Source organism: Bos javanicus, chromosome 4 (assembly GCF_032452875.1).
Source record: "Bos javanicus breed banteng chromosome 4, ARS-OSU_banteng_1.0, whole genome shotgun sequence".
NCBI lineage: Eukaryota > Metazoa > Chordata > Mammalia > Artiodactyla > Bovidae > Bos > Bos javanicus.
Window position 1 is genome coordinate 7,972,902 of NC_083871.1, and position 22,503 is coordinate 7,995,404.

General features: G+C 46.5%; 1 protein-coding gene across 1 annotated transcript in view; it reads right to left on the reverse strand.

The window, feature by feature from the left end:
• ABCA13 (ATP binding cassette subfamily A member 13) overlaps positions 1-22,503 on the reverse strand; it is a 351,070-nt gene that overhangs the window by 115,144 nt on the left and 213,423 nt on the right. Inside the window, exons 43-48 of the mRNA XM_061415367.1 lie at positions 21,816-22,057; positions 18,087-18,336; positions 4,343-4,403; positions 4,160-4,214; positions 3,779-3,821; positions 1,961-2,212 (exon numbers count right to left, since the gene is read on the reverse strand). Coding sequence (XP_061271351.1) covers positions 1,961-2,212; positions 3,779-3,821; positions 4,160-4,214; positions 4,343-4,403; positions 18,087-18,336; positions 21,816-22,057 — 903 coding nt within the window. The remainder of the gene's footprint in view (positions 1-1,960; positions 2,213-3,778; positions 3,822-4,159; positions 4,215-4,342; positions 4,404-18,086; positions 18,337-21,815; positions 22,058-22,503) is intronic.

The window sequence follows — 22,503 nt, forward strand, 5'->3', positions numbered from 1 at the left end:
AAACATGTCCCTTTCGAGATTCATGTAAAATGAGGTCGTGAGGATGGACTCTGACTCCACCGGGTGGGGGTCCTTACAGAGAGAGGAAATGAGGACACAGGCTCCCAGAGCGAGGACGTGGGGAGGAGACGGCTGTCCACCAGCCCTGGACGGAGGCCTCAGGAGTATCACCAGCCCTGCCCACGCCGGGATCTGGGACTCCAGCCTCTAGAGGGGCCATGAGATAAACGTCTAACGTCTACACTGCCCACACCCACCTCCTACGGGAAAGGGCAGGAACCCAGCCCCTGCCAGGACGCACAGCTTCTTCCTACACTAAGAGCCAAGGCTAGAAACCCCTCCTGCAGGGAGCAGCCCCCGAGGACTGACAACCCGTGGAAAACCCCCCAGCAGCAGTGCCCCTCCTGAAGCGTCAGACCACAGCTCTGATCTCGTCACCCTCTGTCCAGTGGCCCTCTCCCACACCTCTGACAAACCGAGTCTCTAGACGATTGCATCTTGTGTATTTATTTGTATTTATCTACTTGCTTTCTGCTTCCGCCCATAAGAACACAAGTTCTTTACAGGCAGAGACCCTCTCTGCTCTGTTCATGGTTTGTCCACAACACCTCAGACACACCTTAAAGAAAGTGAGAGTAAAGAAAGTGAAGTGGCTGAGTTGTGTCCGACTCTTTGCCACCCCTTGGACTATACCCTACCAGGCTGCTCTGTCCATGGAATTTTCCAGGCAAGAGTACTGGAGTGGGTTGCCACTGCCTTCTCCAGTGGATCTTCCCAACCTAGGGATCGAACCCAGGTCTCCCGCATTGCAGGCAGACGCTTTACCGTCTGAGCCACACCTTGGCCCAGAGCAAAACCTCAAAAGCCTCCATTAAATGAGTGACTGACTAGGTGGGGAATGACTGGATGGAGGTGGGAAACCGAGAAGAAAGCAGTGCTCCCTGACTTATGCCCCCAGAGTAAAGAGGAGCCACGGTTAGTGGGAGGGAGAGGAGGACAGTCAACTCATGACTTCAGGAAGGGGGAGGCTCTGGGTCTCTCCTGCCTGCTCTTATGCTCTCCGGGTACATCCCGCCCCTTCTCCTTCTTGGAAGCAAGGGTCACTCTGCATCATTAAATAGCAGGCATGGCGATGGGCAGCCACGGAGGTCCCTGAACCAGTACTGGGCAACTGGCACTGCCCCGCCTGCTCTGCACCCTCTGGACACACGACCGCGGAGCAGTTACTCCCGATTCCATGCTTCTGTGTCGTGGTCCCACAGGGTCAGCCTTCAGGACGCGGCCTGGCCCCAAGCGGGCATCCAAGGAGGGCACTGTTTAAACAGCAGGGATGGGTGAGATCACCCACTCCTCACCCACGTTAGAGTGCGAGCCGCTCAGCACGCCCCACGGTGTTAGGACACACGCCCCATGCAGGGTTTTGCTGTGCTCGCCTGCCCTGCTGGTGTTCTCCTTAACGGCCATTTCTCCTAAAATCAGCTTTCAGTCCCCTTTGGTCTGCCCTGCTCCTGAGTCAGCCTGCTTTGAATAGTTTTCTTCCTCTCGCTTCTCTCATTCTCTGTGCACACACTGCATCCTGCAGGAAGGCATCCCTGGCTACCTCGATTTGGGTGAATCTCCTTCTCTTTGGGGTTCTCACAACACCTTAATTTCCATTTCTTGTGCTGATTGCAATGCTGGGTTTTAACTGTCTTCCTGCTAGTTCATCTCTTATACAGTTCTGTGCATTTCGTCTGGATGGGAATTACATCTTTTGTCCCCACAGCTGCACAGATCCCAGCTTATATCCATCTTCCCCTCCTCAGAAGCAACATGACTGGGAAGTGCAGAGAGGAGGCTTAACGTCAAATGTGCTCCCAGGAACTGGCCAGCAAGGTGGAGCCACACACACACACACACACACACGCACACACGCCTCCCGGGGGTGCAGGGACACAGAGGGACAGCGCCAGAGACTTACCATGTCAAACAGGAAGTGTGTGAGCCAGTAGGTCCTGTAGCCCAGGCCGCTCACGTGCTGCAGCCTCTTGGCCCCGGTCACCCTGTCCCGCACCACGGAGCTGCCGATGGACGCAGAGAGGATGGAGAAGCCAAGCACGATGCACAGGGCGACACCGCACTGGCGGATGCTCTCCAGGCTGCGGGCAGGAGCAGAACAGGCATCAGCGGCTGACAGGGACCCGGGGCTTCTCCTGCTGCCACAGTCAGTGAACTGTTAGTTATCAGTTGAATGGTTACAGGGATGGGGAGGACTGACTTTTTGCAACCCTGTGGACTGTAGCCTGCCAGGCTCCTCTGTCCATGGGATTCTCCAGGCAAGAATACTGGAGTGGGTTGCCACTCCCTTCTCCAGCAGATCTTTTCAATCCAGGGATAGAACGCACGTCTCCTGCACTGCGGGCAGATTCTTTACCACCTGAGCACCAGGGCAGCCCGAAGGGAGGACAGGGTAGGGAAAAATTATTATGGGACGATATGAAATCATATGTGTGAAACTTCTGAAAACTGTAAAGCATGACAGAATTTAAAGAATCTTTCACTTACTTTCTTTAAAAAGTGAAAAAGAAAAAGATCTTTCATCCTTTCTCTACTGACTTATAAGAAGGTCCTACACTCTCAATAAAACTAGCTGTTGCCAGATGTGTTGTAAATATTTTTGTTTCTCTCTTCACTTTTTAAAGTTTATTTCTTGACAGACTTACTTTCTACTTTTGAATATATATATTTATATAATTTATATAATATATTCTTTAACTTTATAGGCTTTGCATTGGGCTTAGAAAATTTTAGTTCATGAAAATTACAAAAATATTCAGACATTTTCTTTCATTATCTTAAAGTTTTACTTTTAAGTGTTTGTTTCATATGGATTTTACTTTACTGTAAGAAAGTGAGGTAAAAATTAAAAATGCAGACTCATTCATTTACTTTTCAAATAGCCAGTGAGCTCTGCCTACACTGTGAATATATATATCTCTCCTCAAAGGAAAAAAAATAAATAAACCGGACCAGCCAGCATATTGGCTAAGGGTGTGGATTCTCTTACTAAATCCCCTTGATGACCTTTCAAGGCCTGGGTTATAGCTCCCAGCATCCAGAGGACATAGAGGAGAGTGAAGGGTTCCCGCAGGTGCCCGTCTGCCCACTCAGAGCCTTGACATGACACTGAGTCTGCGCTCAGGTAAAACGGATGACCCCTGCCACCTGGCCTGCGTGCTGAGCTGTGCCCTCTGCCCACTTGGGGCCACCTCACTGGACAGCAGCTCCCATGGGGTCAGGGAGGCGATCAGCCCACCTCGGAACCTAAGCTCTCAAAGCACTGAAGCTCTGCATAGACGGTGGTGCTCGGCGATGACACGCACTGTGCTTCCTGGGCCATTTTTAACGGGAGCATCGCTAACACCTCTGGCCCACCACCACCTCCTCCTCGGGGATGGTCAGAGCCCGGCTGAATGGCTCAGCTCAAACCGTCCATCACGTCTTACTGTATAACCGAAGTTGACAGGCCCACGCCTAGAATCTGGGGCAGGCGTCAGGTAAAGAAAGGACCCCAAGAGTCCACATGCAAGCGTGAGGACCACCTGCCATGTTCAGGACATGAGGGGAGGTCGCCCATCAGGCAGAGCGATGTCCTCCCGCCCCGTCTGGGAGGTCACAGGAGGTGCATAAATAATATTTTTTCTTGTCACCCATTTTTCACTAAAGGTTCGCTCACTGTGTGGCAGAGAAGGGAGACGGGGAGGAGAAGACTCTCGGGTCTGTACATAAAGGGGCTCACTAGCACCATCTCCATGTGGACATCGAGGAAAGACTCACGGGAGCTGTCAAGATGCATTGTTATGGTGACCTCAGTAAACACTGTGCTTATAATCTTCACTTGAGAAAGATGTTGGGTCCCATGGGCTCTGGTGAATCATCCCCTCAGAACAACTTCCACCTGGAACTAAGCCGTACAACACGCGCATCCCTTTTAGACTCAGCCGATGCACGCCCTCCTTCACTCATCCCTGTCCTCATGCTTTGCACTCAACGCCCAAGTCTTGCTCCACTCAGTGCATCTGCCAGCATCACTCACGGATGAGAAGAGGGATGAGAAGCACCCCTACCAACCCCAAGATGCTCTTCCTTAGCCAGCCCTCCCTCTGTTCCTTCAACTCACATCTTGTCCTCGTTCAGTAAGGCCCCTCCATACGGGTGGCTGTAGAGCGTGATTCCTACGAAAGACAAGTTGAAAATGAGTGAGAGAGCCCCGCCTGCGGTCCAGGGACAGCCCCCCCTGCTAGCCACCCGAGGCACCGTGCCCAGTGCTGCCTGCCCACCTGGCCAGGGCCAGTCCCTCCACCTGGACAACGGCGAGTCGCAGCCAGCAGGTCAACCAGCATGCACTGGAACTTCTGCAGCCACTGCTCCCAGAAACCACCCACAGGTACTGAACACATCTGCCCTACACGCTAGCCTCAGTGCTAACACGTCACAGCGACGGACTGTCTGTCACTGTGGCCCGGGTAATGTGTTACCCGTGGTTTACTGTGGGGAGCCAGGCTCAAGAAGACCAAACAACAATACACCAAGGGGACTCCTTCATGGAAACCACTGAAATACTCAAAACTTCTCCTCCAAATCAAGCCAAGTCTAGACAGAAACCTGAAACACTCCATTGGCCCAGCTTTGCTTTGGGGATTGTTTTGTTTTTTGCTTTGTTAGTTTTTTGAGGCTTTTAATTGCTGTAACCACAGTAGCTAATATGGAGAACTTGCCATCAACTTGTTGATTAAAAGGACTTCATCATCTGTACCATCTTTATAGACTCCATATATATACGTTAATACGCAATATTTGCCTCTTTCTGACTTCACTCTCCTTGATAGGCTCTAGGTTCGTGTATTAGTTCAATTCAATTCAGTCGCTGAGTCTCAGTCGTGTCTGACTCTTTGCGACCCCATGGACTGCAGCACGCCAGGCTTCCCTGTCTTTCAGCAACTCCCAGAGCTTGCTCAAACTCATATCCATCGAGTCGGTGATGCCATCCAACCATCTCATCCTCTGTCATCCCCTTCTCCTCCTGCCTTCAATCATTCCCAGCATCAGGGTCCTTTCAAATGAGTCAGTTCTTTGCATCAGGTGGCCAAAGTATTGGAGTTTCAGCTTCAGCATCAGTCCTTCCAATGAATATTCAGGACTGATCTCCTTTAGGATGGACTGGCTGGATCTCCTTGCAGTCCAAGGGACTCTCAAGAGTCTTCTTCAACACCACAGTTCAAAAGTATCACTAGGTTTGTGTGTACCTAGGGCTGATGCATGGAGATGTATGGCAGAAACCATAATAATATTGTAAAGTAATTACCCTCCAATTAAAAATAAAATCATTTAAAAAACAGGATTTCATCGTGAAGGCTTTTGAGACATCCATGTGTGCTCCCCACCCCAGCAAACTCCATCAGTGTTGTATCCAGAAGAACTCCAGGGCATCAGGCATCTCATCTTACTGTCAACGATAAAGACCAACCCCTTTTCCTGTTCTGACTGGTCATCTCAGAGGTGCAGAGCTGAGGCGCAGCTGCACATGGAGCTCATCACTGCATCCTTGCCCCATCTCACCCAGCTCCCCTACACGTCTCCTCCTCTGGTGGCTCTAGCCAGTGATCTGTATTTTGCACTCTCTTATGACAGCATGCCAAATATTTATGGAAACACATGGGGCAGAAGTAAACATAATTAAAGAGCTTGGTGCCAGAAGAGACAATAGAAGCCAGGGTCCCACCAGCCCTGCCACCAGGCACCCTGATCCCTGTCCACCCCCATGCCTCCTTCCCACTCCAGGCTTCTCTCCTCCCACCCTGGGCTCAGCCACACACCAAAGCAACAGCTTTCACAGCAGAGAGAACAGTGGGAGCTACTGGTCCAGCTTTCCAGAACCATTTCTGGACTCTAAATTAATGTTGTCTGGGTGCTCTCCCACAGACTCTCAGCCTGTGTACCAAATGCCCGGAGTGGGTTTCCCAGCCCCTAGACATGATGTACATACGCATCTGCCATGAGCCAACTCTGCTGCTCTTGACCACTTGCCTATCGGGACCACTGACACCCCCTCTTCTGTCTTTCTCTGCCGGAACAAGGCTCTTCCCCCTCCTTAGGTATCCTCCAGCTCCGGCTCCTGCAGGTGCTGAGTCACCTGACAAGCGGTTCAGCATCCACCAGCCCTGTTGAGAGGTGGCCCAGCAGCTAAGGGACTGAGGACTGTGCTCAAAACATGCAGATCCAGCCAAAACCTGGCAAGGGTCCCACCAGGCATTGGCAATGCCGTGCGACACTCAGGGCTACATGGATGAACAGCACGTTCTAGACGAGAAAACATCTAGAAAAATGCAGCTCGCTGACAAGCAGCTTGGAAAATATTTTATTTTAGCGACACAGGAGAACACTGAACTTGACTAACCTGAAAATAACCCCTGGAGCAAGAGGGAGCCTGAAAATGCCTTCAGGTGGCTAGAGGATTGTCATAAGCACAGAAGATGGACTCAGTCTACAGTGTTCTAGAAGTTAGTCCAAGGAGGTAGATTCAGAAGAGATAAAAAAGCATATGATTAGAAGGTTGAAACTGTGGGCCAGCCTGACCTCTGAGGCAGGAGGTTGCATCTTCAGCATTTTTTATTTGGCTGGTGTTTCTGACTTGCAGTCTTTGTAACAGAATAACACTGTGATTGTAGGGTCAGGGCTTCCCTGAGTTCTGTGAGCTTCTAGTGAATTCTCTAACGTGACGGAGAGGCTGTAGCCAGCCGCTCAGAAGCTGCAGAGTTGAGAGGAGGCTTGAGAGGAGGGAGGAAACTGAGGTGGAGGAGGCTCCAGTGGCCTCTCTAAGAGAAAGTCATGTCTGACTCTTTTGTGACCCCATGGATTGTAGCCTGCCAGGCTCCTCTGTCCATAGAATTTTCCAGGCAAGAACACTGGAGTGGGTTGCCATTCCCTTCTCCAGAATATCTTCCTGATCCAGGGATCTAACCTGGGTCTCCTGCATTGTAGACAGATTCTTTACCATCTGAACCACGTAAGGCCAAACACAATCAGTAGGCGAGTGACAGCCACAATCCTGACTACCTGGAGCCCAGCGCATCCACTGTCTGCATTTACAGCCTGTGATGCCCTTGCTGTGGGAACCATGGAACTGCAACAGCAAGCCCTGTAACCGGGTTTTGTTTCCGTCACATCACGTGTACTCAGAGCTGCGCTTAGGCAACAACTCGGAGCTGATTATGAGGGAAAGGCCCAGGCTCCTCGAGAAGGACCATGGTTCCGGCACTGCACAGGATGAAAGGAAGTCACTCACATCTCTCTTCCAAAGGCTTTCAGAAACAACGTTTCAAAAAGTACATTTTGAATACACTTGCCTGATTTTTCTTTGATTATTCTTGCCATTTATAGTCCAGCTTTTCTAAGAATTGGCCCATGGCAATGTACAAATGTATAAAATTAGTTTTTAGTCTTTTCATTAGACCACGTCTTCTATGGTTTCCAGAGTCTGTATATCTGTCATTTGTAAAAATGCACATCTGTGCTTTTGTCCAATATCCATTACAATAGCAAAGTACTTAACTTGTCTCCAATTCAAGCAGTCACTTTTGGGTTCATTTCTTCTGTAAAACTTATCTTTGCAAGTACTAATGCCCAGATGTCTGTAAACATCTACACCTAAAGAAAAGACTGGCTTTGGCATCAACGCATGGGCAAAAGTTTTTGTTCTTTTAATTAATTCACTATGAGAGATGGAAGAGTTTATTTAATCTGACAGGGTAGTAAGAGAAATGTATGAACTTTTCTGACTAGAAGGCATTTTGATGGCTTTCTCTCTGTCTATTCTTTCTCTTAATCTCTTCTGGAAAAAAAAGATTTTGTTATCAATAGTAAGATTAATTATTATGCTTATTGAGTAGTAGATGCCAATCATAAAAAGATTTTAAAGAATAGGGTAGAGAGTAAAATTAAACCATAATCCAACCCCAAACCAACCAGAATTAAATACTATTTGCATTTTTATATTAATTATTTCAAAATGTCCAAGGTTTCCTCCATATACACATTATTATTAAATTATATTTCATTTTAGGTATCTTCTATTTCATGGATCATTCATGACCTTCAATTAATTTTTTGCTGCTGCTACTGCTACTGCTGCTAAGTCGCTTCAGTCGTGTCTGACTGTGCGACCCCATAGACGGCAGCCCACCAGGCTCCCCCGTCCCTGGGATTCTCCAAAAACAATTTTTTGCTACATGTATGCAAACATGTGCATAATCTATGCGCTTCACTAGAATTGATGTTCACCAAATTATTTTATTCACTCTATGGATTCAATATTTCTGTGATATTACTCCTGATGAATCCCTTACATGACTGTCTTTGGGCATTCGTTTTCCCTAGGAATATTGATGATATGTTTCTGAGCTACATCCCACAGAAGGGTATTTCTGTGGTCTCTTTACTTTACAAGCAACACTTTCACAATGTATGGAGTTTGGTGAAAGTGTTAACAGTTTACTCGTGTCCAACTCTTTGCGACCCCATGGACTGTAGCCCGCCAGGCTCCTCTGTCCATGGGATTCTCCAGGCAAGAATACTGGAGTGGGTGGCCATTCCCTTCTCCAGGGCATCTTCCCAACTGAGGGATCAAACCCAGGTTTCCTGCATTGCAAGTGGATTCTTTACCACTGAGCAGGAGTTTGGGTGCCTGGCTTTTTCCCACCATGTTCTATAGGCAGTGTTACAGGACCTGCTGCCTTGGAGACTATGGTCAGAGTCAGAAATCAAACTGTGGCTCCTCCACTCCCTTGTGAGACCACAAACCCTTGGCCATCACACAACAGAACTCAGAGCAAGCTCTGACAGGCAGATCTGAGGACACAGGGAAGGACACTGCGTGTCCCCGGGTTACTCACTGCCCCCACACACCCAGACAAGCGCTAACTCCAAGTGGGAACAGCCAGCAGGGAAAGACATTCTGTCTGTGCTGGCTCCAAGAAGCCAGCAAGTCAGAAAAGTGTGGCCCAGTGAAAGAAAACCCTCCTGGCAATATCCACTCCACCCGCCATTCCAGCCAAAAGTCTCTAGGAAAACTGTCCTACAGCAGGTCCCATCTGCAAGTGGATCCCTCCTACCTGTAGAGACAGCTGGCACCATGGATCCCCTGCCAGCGTCCAAAGGTGAGCTGAGCCTTTTCCCACACCTGGCCAGTGAGACTGACTGAGGGAGGCGGAGCGCGGTAAGGCAACAGGAAGCCCAGCCCCGATCCACCTGGGGCACCGACAACGTGGCCACGTGGGGCAGGGCTGCCAGCACCCTGCTTCACCACCACACTCAGTCCCGCCCTACAGCCCTTCAGGGGCCATGCCTCCATCCCACCAGCACCACTGAGACTAAGGGGGCTGTGAGGTGGGACACTTGGAATGCCAAGGGGCCTCTGGGAGATGAACTTAAACCCTCACTTGGGAGCAACGAGACAGTGCATGTTGGTGCCTTATTCGCCAGGCTCAGTATATCTGAGCCCACTCTCCAAAACAAGGCAGATCTGTTGCAGGGCCCAGGGGTACATTCAACATACATTATCTACCTCGTTCTTAGGCTAGATTTCAACAAGGACTGCCTGCTTAAAAACCAAACCAAACCACTTCATTGGATTCATAATCTAATAATTTAGCATCCAAAATGTCCAGGATTCAATTTAGAATATCCTTCATAACAAGAACCAGAATAATCACAACTTGAAAGAGACAAGACAATGAACAGACACCAACACTGAGATGAGTCAGGATGTGAGAATTATCTGACAACACAGAGCATAAAGATGTTTCAGCATGTAATTGTGAATTCTCTTTAAATGTAAAAATATTTTAGTGTATCATTAAAAAAATATATAGCAGTGATAAAAATAATCATGTGGGAATTCTAAAACTGAAAGTAACAGAAATTTTTAAAAATGTACTAGATATACTCAACAGTTGGGTGGAAATAGAATGATAGAATCAGTGAGTTAGAGGATGAACAACAGAACTTACCCAAGCTAAAAAACAAAGAAAATAAATCCCAGAAACTAAGGAACCTATGGAAAACTAACAGAAGACCTGACATTCTTATTATCATAGTCCAAGAAGAAAACAGAGGGACTGAAAAAGCACTTGAAGACATAATGGCTGAAAACTTTGCTACACTGGCAGAAGAGGTAACCCTACAAAGTCCAGAGCTAATCCTAAATGAAACTTCAGTGAATCCCAAACAGGAAAACACAAATAAATCCACGCCACAATGTATTATAATTAAATTTCCAAAAATTAAAGATAATTTTACAAGGTCTTAAAATCAGCCAGAGAAAGAGATGGTTAACACAAACTCAAAACACAGTGGATTCCTCATTTGGAACCATGGTATCCAAAAGAAATTGGCATATTTTTCAAGTGCAGAATTTTCTTTTCTAATTGACAGCCATGAGTGATATATTCAAAGAAAATATATTTCAAGAATGAAGGAGAAATTAAAACATTCTCAGTGGAAAGAAAAGAGAATTTGCCATTAATAAACCTCTCTGCTTATCTGAGGTGACTGATATTTCTCCCAGAAATCGTAATTCCAGCTTGTGCTTCATCCAGCCTGGCATTTCACATAATGTACTCTGCATAAAAGTTAAATAAGCAGAGTGACAATATACATCCTTAACGTACCCCTTTCCCAGTTTGGAACCAGTCTGTTATTCCATGTATCAATAGTCTCTGATACACAGATGACACCACCATTATGGCAGAAAGCGGACAAGAACTAATGAGCTTCTTGATGAAAGTGAAAGAGGAGAGTGAAAAAGTTGGCTTAAAGCTCAACATTCAGAAAACAAAGATCATGGCATCCAGTCCCATCACTTTATGGCAAACAGATGGGGAAACAATGGAAACAGTGACAGACCCTATTTTTTTTTTTTTTGGCTCCAAAATCACTGCAGATGGTGACTGCAGCCATGAAATTAAAAGATGCTTGCTCCTTAGAAGAAAAGCTATGACCAACCTAGATAGCATATTAAAAAGCAGAGACATTACTTTGCCAACAAAGGTCCATCTAGTCAAGGCTATGGTTTTTCCAGTAGTCATGTATGCATGTGAGAGTTGGACTAGAAACAAAGCTGAGCACCGAAGAATTGATGTTTCTGAACTGTGGTGTTGGAGAAGACTCTTGAGAGTCCCTTGAGAGACTGCAAGGAGATCCAACCAGTCCATCCTAAAGGAAATCAGTCCTGAATATTCATTGGAAGGACTGATGCTGAAGCTGAAATTCCAATATTTTGGCCACCTGATGTCAAGAACTGACTCATTAGAAAAGACCCTGATGCTGGGAAAGATTGAAGGTGAGAAGAGAAGGGGACGACAGAGGATGAGATGGTTGGATGACATCACCGACTCGATGGACATTACTTTGAGCAAGCTCTGGGAGTTGGTGAAGGACAGGGAAGCCTGGCGTGCTGTAGTCCATGGGGTCACAATGAGTTGGACACGATTAAACAACTGAACTGGACCGAACTGAAACCTACACTCTAAAATAGCAAAAGTCAGTCTTCTAAGCAAAAGGGAAATCATAGCAGAAGAAGACTTAGAACTTCCAAAAGGAAAGAACAACATCAGTTCAGTTCAGTTCAGTTTAGTCGCTCAGTCGTGTCTGACTCTTTGCGACCCCATGAATTGCAGCACGCCAGGCCTCCCTGTCCATCACCAACTCCCGGAGTTCACTCAAACTCATGTCCATCAAGTCGGTGATGCCATCCAGCCATCTCATCCTCTGTTGTCCCCTTCTCATCCTGCCCTCAACCCCTCCCAGCATCAGAGTCTTTTCCAATGAGTCAACTCTTCGCATGAGGTGGCCAAAGTACTGGAGTTTCTGCTTTAGCATCATTCCTTCCAAAGAAATCCCAGGGCTGATCTCCTTCAGAATGGACTGGTTGGATCTCCTTGCAGTCCAAGCGACTCTCAAGAGACTTCTCCAACACCACAGTTCAAAAGCATCAACTCTTCGGCGCTCAGCCTTCTTCACAGTCCAACTCTCACATCCATACATGACCACAGGAAAAACCATAGCCTTGACTAGACAGACCTTTGTTGGCAAAGTAATGTCTCTGCTTTTGAATATGCTATCTAGGTTGGTCAGAACTTTCCTTCCAAGGAGTAAGCGTCTTTTAATTTCATGGCTGCAATCACCATCTGCAGTGATTTTGGAGTCCCAGAAAATAAAGTCTAACACTGTTTCCCCATCTATTTCCCATGAAGTGACAGAACAACATCAGGATGGAGATAAAAATGGAGATAAACATAGCAGACTGGCCTTTATCACATGAGTTTCTCAAGTCACAGATTGTGACATAAGCAATAGTTTGAACAGGATATAAGATGGCGCTCAGTTATAAGTAAATACTTAAGACTGTTATAATTTATGAATGGAGAGACCTAAGGGGCCTAAGTTCAAGGAATGTTTCTACAGAGCAAAGTGGCAAATGCCAAAACCAGTTAGTCACCTGTGTACACTGTAACACCGAGAATCACTATGAAAACTACATCAGGGGAGATACTCAAAATATGACAGCTAAACCAGACAGAATCCCAAAAACTTTTCCATACTTCACAGGAAGGAATGAAAAAGAAAACAGAAGAAAGAAAACAAATAATAAAGTGTCAGAATCAAAATGTAAATCCATTCAATATAAATGGTCTCAATATGCCAATTCAGTGGCAGAGATTGGTAAGAGTAGATTAAAAAATAAGATCCAACTATACCCTGTCTACACAAAATTCACTTCAGATATAATGACATAGGCTAGAAATAAAAGAACAAAAAAGATACATTGTGCAAATATTAATTTTAAAAAGCAGGAAAATTTGTATTAATATCAATTAAAGTAGACTTAACAGCAGCTAAAATTATAGCAACAATGAGGAATGCTACACAGTGACTAATGAATTAGTCCACCCAGAACACATAACTATGTACCAACCATCAGAGCCTCAAAATACATGAAGCGGAAATTGGCACAGCGGAAAGGAGAAACAGACAAATCCACAATGATATTTGGGAACTTCAGTACACCCCACTCAGCATATGACAGAACTACCAGACAGAAAATCAGCAAGTGTACCGATGAACTCAGCCACAAAAACAGGCAGTAAAACCTAATCGATATATACAGAACACTCCCCCCAACAACAGCAGAATACTCATTTTTTCCATCCCCCATGAAAACTTTACCAAGATAAACCACACCTGAACCATAAAACAAACCTCAGCCAACATAAAATCATTAATATTCAGAGTGTGTGCTCTAACTATGATGACCCAAACAAAAAGTCAATGACAGAAAGGTAACAGGAAAATTCCAGAAGACTACAATTTAAACAACACACTTCTAAATAATCCCCGAGGACAAGAGCAGGTGTCAAAGGAAATTTTTGAAAGTCAGAAGCCAATCTTATTTGTATCACTTCAAAAGTAATCTGTTACAGCTTTGTAAAAGAGACTGTTCTTTAACTTTGAACTTTAGAAAAATCATCAGATTTTTTTTATCAATAATTTCTATCTTATCATTTCCATTTTGAGAATATTGCTTGATTTATGGCAAACGCTTTGTTTGTCCAAAGTCATGCTGTTTTGTTCTGATGCACGTTTTCTTCTCTCATCATTCTTTGTTACTTTAATTATTATTTGTCTGTGTTCTTTCTCTACCTAATCCGAGTAGCTCTCCTCCTCCTCCTCCTCCTCAGTTTAATGACATCATGCTTTCCCTCTGTGCTCTGAGGAGACTGCAGGTGGGACAGGAAGACTTGCAATCAGTACAGTGACTCTGCATCCAGTGAAAGCGTGTGCCACCATCCGCATCGCAGCAGTTGTCTTCTGCCCCAGCCCTGCAACGTGGGCTGGCTTTCCTGCACCTCTTCTCCTCTGTTTCATGAGTTCACACACCTGCCTGGATCTGTGCGGACGTGAGCTCATCCTAGGATGCTCCCTTGGTAGCCCCTTCTCAGTGTGTGCGGTGTCTTCCTTCCATGAGACGTGGGGCAGGTCCCTGACCCCGTGCTGGGTTTGACAGCTGGTTTTGTCTTTTGTTCTGACTCCTCCTCAAGGAGGCCAGGGGCTGGTCCTGACACCTTAGTGCCTACGGCCCTCTCAGCACAGGGAGCTCGTCACCTCCACTTGGGTGAGACCGGATTTTCTCTCTCAAATATCTCCGAACAAATTGAAGGCCAGTGCTGATGGCCAGTTCCTGACACCCGACATCTCTTTGTGCATCCTGTTCTCAGGCCTGGGCTCTCTCACCAGGACTCAGGGGTTTATTCCTAGGGGATGTGCATCTTATTCCATCAAAAGGAATGTAGTGAGGAAACTCTGCTAAACATATTTTCCTTCTGATCACTCTGAGGAAGTGGCCTTGTATTTACTGTTCCATTCTAGGCTTTGAACAGTGAAATTTTTAAGGATAAAAATTCTGGGGAGAGCTATCTAATTGCTGTTTTTACTGTGAAACACTAATTTTTTTTCCAAGCAGTCTTTTTTTTTAAGAGTTATACATACATGGGAGAAAATTCATAACTTACTGTATGAGACAGAAAATTTTTAAGCATTCTGTGATTCATCTACTCAGAGAAAAAGCCACCATTAATATTTCTGAATCTGTGTGTGTGTGTGTCTGTGTTATATACATAGATACCTATTGTCTCTCTACACTATTCCACGATATCAAATTCCTGCTTGGAGGTATGTATGTTGCTATAATTTTTAAAAACTATTTTAAACCACTATGCAAGCATAGCTTTAAAGATAATTCTGAAATTATATGCTCATTACTTCCTCCTGAAAAATACCAGCAACTGGAATTGTTTGGCTGCGTGGTTTCCCCCAAACCGTCTTATGTAGGAATTACTTTGATTCTTAAAACAATCCTGTGAGTAGAGAGGCTCACTCTTACCGTAACTAAAATTGTATTGTGTTAAAAAAAAAAAAAAAAAGTAGCCCATAACCTGCTTCCCTCCTGCTCACAGGCTCATCTCACCCCCACCTGCGGGCACATCATTGCTCCCGTGTGTGCCCTGCCCCAGTCACCTTCCCCTCTCTGGGGTTGAGAGCACCTTTGCAAACTGTCCCCTCCAAGGGGATTCAGAAAGTGGGGTATGGAGCAGAGGAGGGTGGGTGTGGGAGGAACGGACAAGCTCCTTCTGGCTCCTGATGCAGGACCATACTTCCTGCCCCCAACTCAGGTGTCCATCGTGCCGGGCAGCGGTGTCCGAGTTCAGAGAGGAGGCAAGGGGGGGCGCCCTTGACTGTGGCTCCCACTCACCCTCTGTCTGTCTCCCTGCCGCAGTAACCGAAGTACGACTCAGCCAGGTGCCCTCAGTTCAGCCCATGTGGCCGTTTGGGTGCCTTCTTTAAAAAACATCTGTTCAGTCCTCTGCCCATTTATTTCGCTATTGAGTCAAAGGTGTTATATGTATTGGATATTAAGTCCATGGGCTATATGGTCTGCAAATATTTTCTCCCATTCCATAAGGTGCCTTTTCATTTTATTGTTTCCTTGAAGTAATCAGGTCAGACTCAGAAGAACAAATACTACATGATCCCACTTACATGAAAATTCTAAACTAGTTCAACTCCTAGAAGCAGAGAATAGAATAGTAGTTATCAAGTGCTGGAGGAAGGGAGATGAGGGGTGTTGTCAAAGGTATAAAGTTTTAATTATACAAGCGGTAAGTCTTAGTCTGTGCAGAGCCTAGGGTTTAAGGCACTGCATTGTGCATTTACAAATCCGCTAAAAGGATTGATTTTATGTTTTTTAATCACAAAATAAATTGATAGATAATCAAGGGATAGATAGATAGATAATAGATTGCTGTAGTTGTTCAGTTGCTAAGTCATGTCCGACTCTTTGTGACCGCCCCCCCCCACCCCCCCGCCCCAGGACCACAGCAAGCCAGGCTTCCCTGTCCTTCACTATCATCTGGAGTTTGCTCAAATTCATGTCCACTGAGTCAATGATTCCATCCAGCCATCTCATCCTTTGTCATCCCCTTCTCCTCCTGCCCTCAATCTTTCCCAGAATCAGGGTCTTTTCTAATAAGTCAGCTCTTCACATCAGGTGGACAAAGTATTGGCGCTTCAGCATAAGTCTTTCCAATGAATATTCACAGAATTCTCCAGGCCAGGGGACCTTCCTAACCCAGGGATTGAACCCAGGTCTCCAGCACTGCAGGCAGATTCCTTAGCATCTGAGCCACCATAGAGTGACAGTAGAGAGATAGAGGGAAATAGACAGATGGACAGACAGATGTGTGGGACAGAAGGGAGACAAAGGTAACATTAGGGGCGTGACCATGATGATGGTTTTAGGGTGTATACTTACCCCAAACTCATCAAGGTGTCTATATTGTGTTTACAATTTTTCATATGTCAAACGTATCTCAATACAGTTTTTTGGTTTTTTTAATGTAGAAAGTTGGGCAGAAATTTTTAAGGTGAAGAAAAGTGAAAGAGGTGCTCTGGACAGAAACCAGGCCCGAAGGGGCAGCAGGTCAGTGGGGTGACGTGCTGGCCACAGAGAGGGTAGGAGGGGAGCATGGCAGGAACGGGGCGCAATGACAGGTCAGCAGCAGATTAGAAGGCGGCCTTTGACGTGGGAGCCAACACAGGCACTGATGCCTGAACACAGGGCCAGGACAACCTCACCGCTTTAGAAACGCTTCCCCCAGCAAAGCGTCAGCATCTTCACCATGTCTTTACTCTTGAATCACTATCAGTGGAATCTCAACAAAAATACTTTCCAAGGGGAGCACCCAGACTGGGGCCGGGCGGATGCAGACGTGTGCGCAACGTGAAGGGGGAGTGAGGTGCCGGCGATGGGCAAGCAGGACTGAACTTGGGTTTGGGTTTGAAGGTTTTATTATTATTTCATCCAGGAGGGTATGACAAACAGTCAGGCTTCTCAAGAACCAAGAAGAAAGGAGGGAGGGACGTGGCAGAGAGGAATTCGGAAGAAAGAGAGTCAGGAGGAGCTGTCTGGCCACAAGTGGGGGGCTTCAGATTGTAGGGAAGAGTCTATTTTATTTGATTATAGGACATACAGGAAGGCAGGTGGGTGTGTGATCTGAAGGACGGATCCTGTGGGTGAAGTGGGCACTTAGAGGACATGAGGCTGTGGGGCTGGAGGCAAGTGAGAGTCCAGGGACTCGCCCTCGAGGCTGACACAGGGGCAGGTGGTGCAGATACTGAGAATATTCAGGATTCCAAGGGCAGAGAGATGGACTGATGGTGGGAGGCGCAGGAAGAAGCTGTCCAGGCTGGGGGGACTTGGCCTCAACTGACTTCTAACTTCCCTCGGAACCCAGAAAAACATCATCACATGACCTTGCTGTTGTTGCTCTTCAGTTGCCAAGTTGTGTCCGACTCTGTGACCCCATGGACTGCAGCACGCCAGGCCTCCCTGTCCCTCACTGTCTCCCGGGGTCTGACCTCACCGTGTGACTATCCTGCTGACATGAGAACAAAGCCTCTGAGTTGCCGCATTCTGTAACCCCCACTCCTCAGATGAACTGAGGCCACATCCACACCTGCCCCCTCCCCAGCTGCAGGGCTCTGCCCAGAACCCACAGATGTCCAGGCCACTGTGGGCAGTCACCAAGCAGGACACGTGGACTCACGTGGAAGAGCCTCCCTGCAGAGTCCGTGCATGAACACGTCTACTCGTCTAGACCGCCGCCAGCCTGCCAGTCATCTAACGATGACTCCAGGTGCTGGGCGAGGCTAGTCACCTGCTTTACATTGAGTTTCACGCTTAAAATCAGGGGGGCCCTGACAAGCTGCCAATTTGCTGGGGCACAGCAGGGTGGGCAGGCTAGGTCAGGGCTCAGAAAGCTCCTCCATTGAAGGCGGGGACATCCAGGTGTGCCAGGACCCAGGGCCTTGGAGACAAGAAGCAGGTATGTTGTATGCAGAGCGGTTCATCAGCAGTTGTTGCCAAGATGCCCATTGATCAGGTTCCCAGTTCTGCTGGGCTCAGGACTCAGGCTCTGCTTGCATGGCCCTACCTGAGTCCCATGGCCCATGAGCTCTTGAGTCATCATAATGGCTAAGCTAACAGCTTGCTGTCTGTCCATCGCAGACAGACAGACAGACAGGGGTGTGAGGAGGGGCTTCTGTGCAGAGCCCTGCTCATCAGAGTCCTTAATCAACACTTGGCTATGACAGGTCCCCACACATTCTCCCGAGGGACTGTGCTCCCGATTCACTGCATAGACCTTCCTTCCCACGAGGACCACGTACTCATGCCACGAGGAACTGGGATGTGACACAGATAACATGCTGCTCAAGAAGTTGCCAGTAGCCGATAATAAATGTCTTCTTCAAGTCAACACAACCTTACAACAAAGGAACAAAAAGTCTACTACCAGTGGACACTTCTCAGCTGACCCTCTCACCAGGAAGGCCTGGGACCCCAGAAAACAGGACGGAGAAGACACGATCGGCAGGCGCCTGTGGGCTAGTCACACTGTCCCTAGGCCCAATCGCTGCTTACATTACATGCAGCTGTACACACACACACACACACACACATGCATGCACACACATGCACACGCACATGCACACACATGACACGCACATTCCCTGATCATCCTTCCTCACAGCCAACCTCCCACAGAGCAGAGTTTATCCATCTGGCCTCCTAAATTCCTGAAAAGGCCTCCCTCACCACCCTCCTTCCCTCTGATTCTATCTCCACAAGTCCCCACGTCTAGTCCACAGAAGCCACCAGCCAATGCACCGCACACCCATTTTCCTGGAGATGCTGGAATACTGGGTGATTTTTTTTTCCTGCTCTTCCTGACACTCTACCTTTCTCTGGACTCTGTGCAGAGACTCTCTCACCTCAGGGGCCACAGCCCCTCTGCCTCCTTCCCACTCCCACCCTCTCTCACCCCGACTTTCCTGTCTCCACGTCAGTTTGAGCTAAATGGTTTTTATTCATGACCCCTCTCCTGCCCTTATCTCTCCAGCTGTCTGAATCCTGCTGCACATGTATTTTCACCTGACATGTGACATGAACCCACCACCTCTGAACTTGTATAAATCCCTTACTCTGTCTCTTGCTCCTGAATCATTCCCAGGTCATCAGTACTGACCACTACATCATTCATTACTAAAAGCTCAGCTTTATATTTTAATCCTTTAAGCTCTTCCTCTAAATGTCCTGGTGTCAAATTCTTAATTTTTCTTCCTGTTCCCTTCTCCAAAGGCTCAACCTTTCCTCCCACCTCTTTGAAGCTGATAATTTTCACCTGTTTGCCTTGAGGCGTCCTGGCCTTACCTGGGTCACTCCTAAGTTGGGAGCAACATCCTTCCAGCAGGGCATGTGGCAGCAGCCAGGGCCCCTCCCTTTACCATGTGGCTTCAGATTATTCTTCCTGACACACTCCTGGGATCCTGTCATCCTCATTCCCAGATACAGACCAAGCCTTTCAGCTGTCCACCGCATAAAGGCCATCATCCTCCCCTGTCAGTGAAGGTCAAGCAGAAGCTGGCCTCAGAGGCCCTCTCAGACAGATCAACAGTGCTCCTCCTGTACACTCGCCCTCGGGATGAGGTCAGCTGGAACTTCCTCCAGGAACTTGAGCAGATGCTCTGACTTCTCTCACATCAGCACCACTAGTACCCACAGTAGCATCCTGACATCAGTCACACTTTTGCTCATGTTCCTGATCCAGTGTTAGTGACCTCCTCCATGAAGCATGTTCCATGCAGCATGTTCCATGAAGCACACTCCCCTCTATGAAGCATGTTCCATGAAGCATTCTCTCCTCCATGAAGCATGATCCCCTCCATGAATCATGTTCCATGAAACATGTTCCCCTCCATTAAGCATGTTCCCCTTCATGAAGCATGTTCCATGAAGCATGCTCCCCCCATGAAGCATGTTCCCCTCCATGAAGCATGTTCCATGAAGCACGTTCCCTTTCATGAATCATGTTCCATGAAACATGTTGCCCTCCATGAAGCATGTTCCCCTTCATGAAGCATGTTCCATGAATCATGCTCCCCCCATGAAGCATGTTCCCCTCCATGAAGCATGTTCCATGAAGCACGTTCCCCTTCATGAATCATGTTCCATGAAACATGTTCCCCTCCATGAAGCATGTTCCCATCCATGAAGCATGTTCCATGAAACACGTTCCCCTCCATGAAGCATGTTCCCCTCTATGTAGCATGTTCCATGAAGCATGTTCCCCTTCATGAAGTATGTTCCATGAAACATGTTACCCTCCATGAAGCATGTTCCCCTTCATGAAGCATGTTCCATGAAACATGTTCCCCTCCATGAAGCATGTTCCCCTCCATGAAGCATGTTCCATGAAGCATGTTCCCCTCCATGAAGCATGTTCCCCTCCATGAAGCACGTTCCCCTTCATGAAGCATGTTCCATGAAGCACGTTCCCCTTCATGAATCATTTTCCATGAAACATGTTCCCCTCCATGAAGCATGTTCCCCTTCATGAAGTATGTTCCATGAAACATGTTCCCCTCCATGAAGCATGTTCCCCTTCATGAAGTATGTTCCATGAAACATGTTCCCCTCCATGAAGCATGTTCCCCTTCATGAAGCATGTTCCATGAAGCATGTTCCCCTCCATGAAGCATGTTCCCCTCCATGAAGCATTTTCCCCTCCATGAAGCATGTTCCATGAAGCATGTTCCCCTTCGTGAAGCATGTTCCATGAAACATGTTCCCCTCCATGAAGCATGTTCCCCTCCATGAAGCATGTTCCATTTGTGCCTATTAGAAGCACCCTCTCAGTTTGTTGCAACAGAAAGGCAAAGGCTGTGTTATCAGCCATACCTAGAACCGAACTGTGGCCCTTTCACTCAACAAGCAGGTAATGGGTGATTCCTCTGAATCTCAGGTTTTTAAACAGTGAAAGAGGCAAATGCCACCCACCTTACAAATTAACACAAACACTAAATGGGACCATGGATATAAAAATATCTAATGCCCCTAGTACATTTCAGACACAATAAACACCACTCTGCTATTCCTCTTCCATAGCACTCTTTATTCTTTATTACTTCACTTGGGCATACACATTTTTATATTATATGCACTGCCATCCCAAAACAATTGCAGTGCCACAGAATAATTAAACCTGTTTTATTTTGAAAATTGGTGGAGAGGGGAAAACAAATACGGCAGAATGAATTTGGAATAAAGTCATGGCATACTGGGGAAATGGTTTAACATTTATTTCTATGTGAATTAATGCTTCAAAAAAATTCATGTAAATAAATTATGACAGCTATGACCTGCTGGTATTTATACATCTGCCTGCACTTTTTCTTTTTTTTTTCCAAAGAACTGAATGAATTTGATAAACTACTCAAGTGAAGCATATAACATCCCCTTAAACCAATAAATCCACTCTGGGTTCCAGAAATGGACCCGTGTCGTTTACCAAAAGAAGAAAGCACAGGGAGTGAATTCACAGTCAACAAAGGTGACTGATGAGTGGAGGGCTCAGCATAAAGTAAATTATGGTAAGCGATGAGCACCTTCCCATCAGTAATGGTGACCTGGACCACACGATAGTGTCTTTAGAAAGAGCAATTACTCTTGCTTCTGGAGGATGCTAAGTCACTGGGACTGAGCTTTCTAGTCAGCTTCAACTCCTGTCATCTCACAGCTGAGGTCACAACTTCACAGGTAAAGACACTGAAGGACACACACACACAAAAGCCACCACAGCCTCTCAATGTGTACGCGCTTCTACACGGATTGGCTGCCAAATAGAAACTTCGCATCACTCTTCACATTTCTGCTCACAACTTTTTGTGATTCTTTCCCATTAACAACACTGTCTTTGGAAAGTAGTGAATTAGAAAATGCACACAGAATAACATTACCATACTGTCTCCAGTCTGCGGTCGGGGGTAAGTGCCTCCACAAAATAAGATTGTTGAGATGATTTAGGTAGGAAGGCAGGGAGTGGAAGCCTTTCTGGTTGTACCACACCTAAAAGAGAAAGATAACTTAATGGCCCTCCTGAAATTAGTTCTTAAGTCTATTCATAAGCTGTTCTCACATATAAGGAACACATGTAAATTTGCTTCTCCAGCACCTGAACACAGGCCTCCGTGTAATGGTCCCGCATGGCTGACAGTGAGCAGTGAATTCCAGCCTGCTAATTTTATATTTATCTCCAGCATATAATTTATAGCTAAAAATAGATTAATTTTCCCCAGAACAAATGTGAGTGTTGCTCTATAATTATATTCTCACAGCAAAAAAAAAGGAATCTAAGCCCATTTATTTTTTTTTCTTTCTCCATTGGTAAGCTAATGAAATCTGACCTGCAAATTAAAAGCACAGAAATGATAAGAAAAAAATGATGACTCTCAAATTAATAACTGAATGTGGAGCATTATTCCTCAAAATAAATTGAAGTGAACATTTGCTGA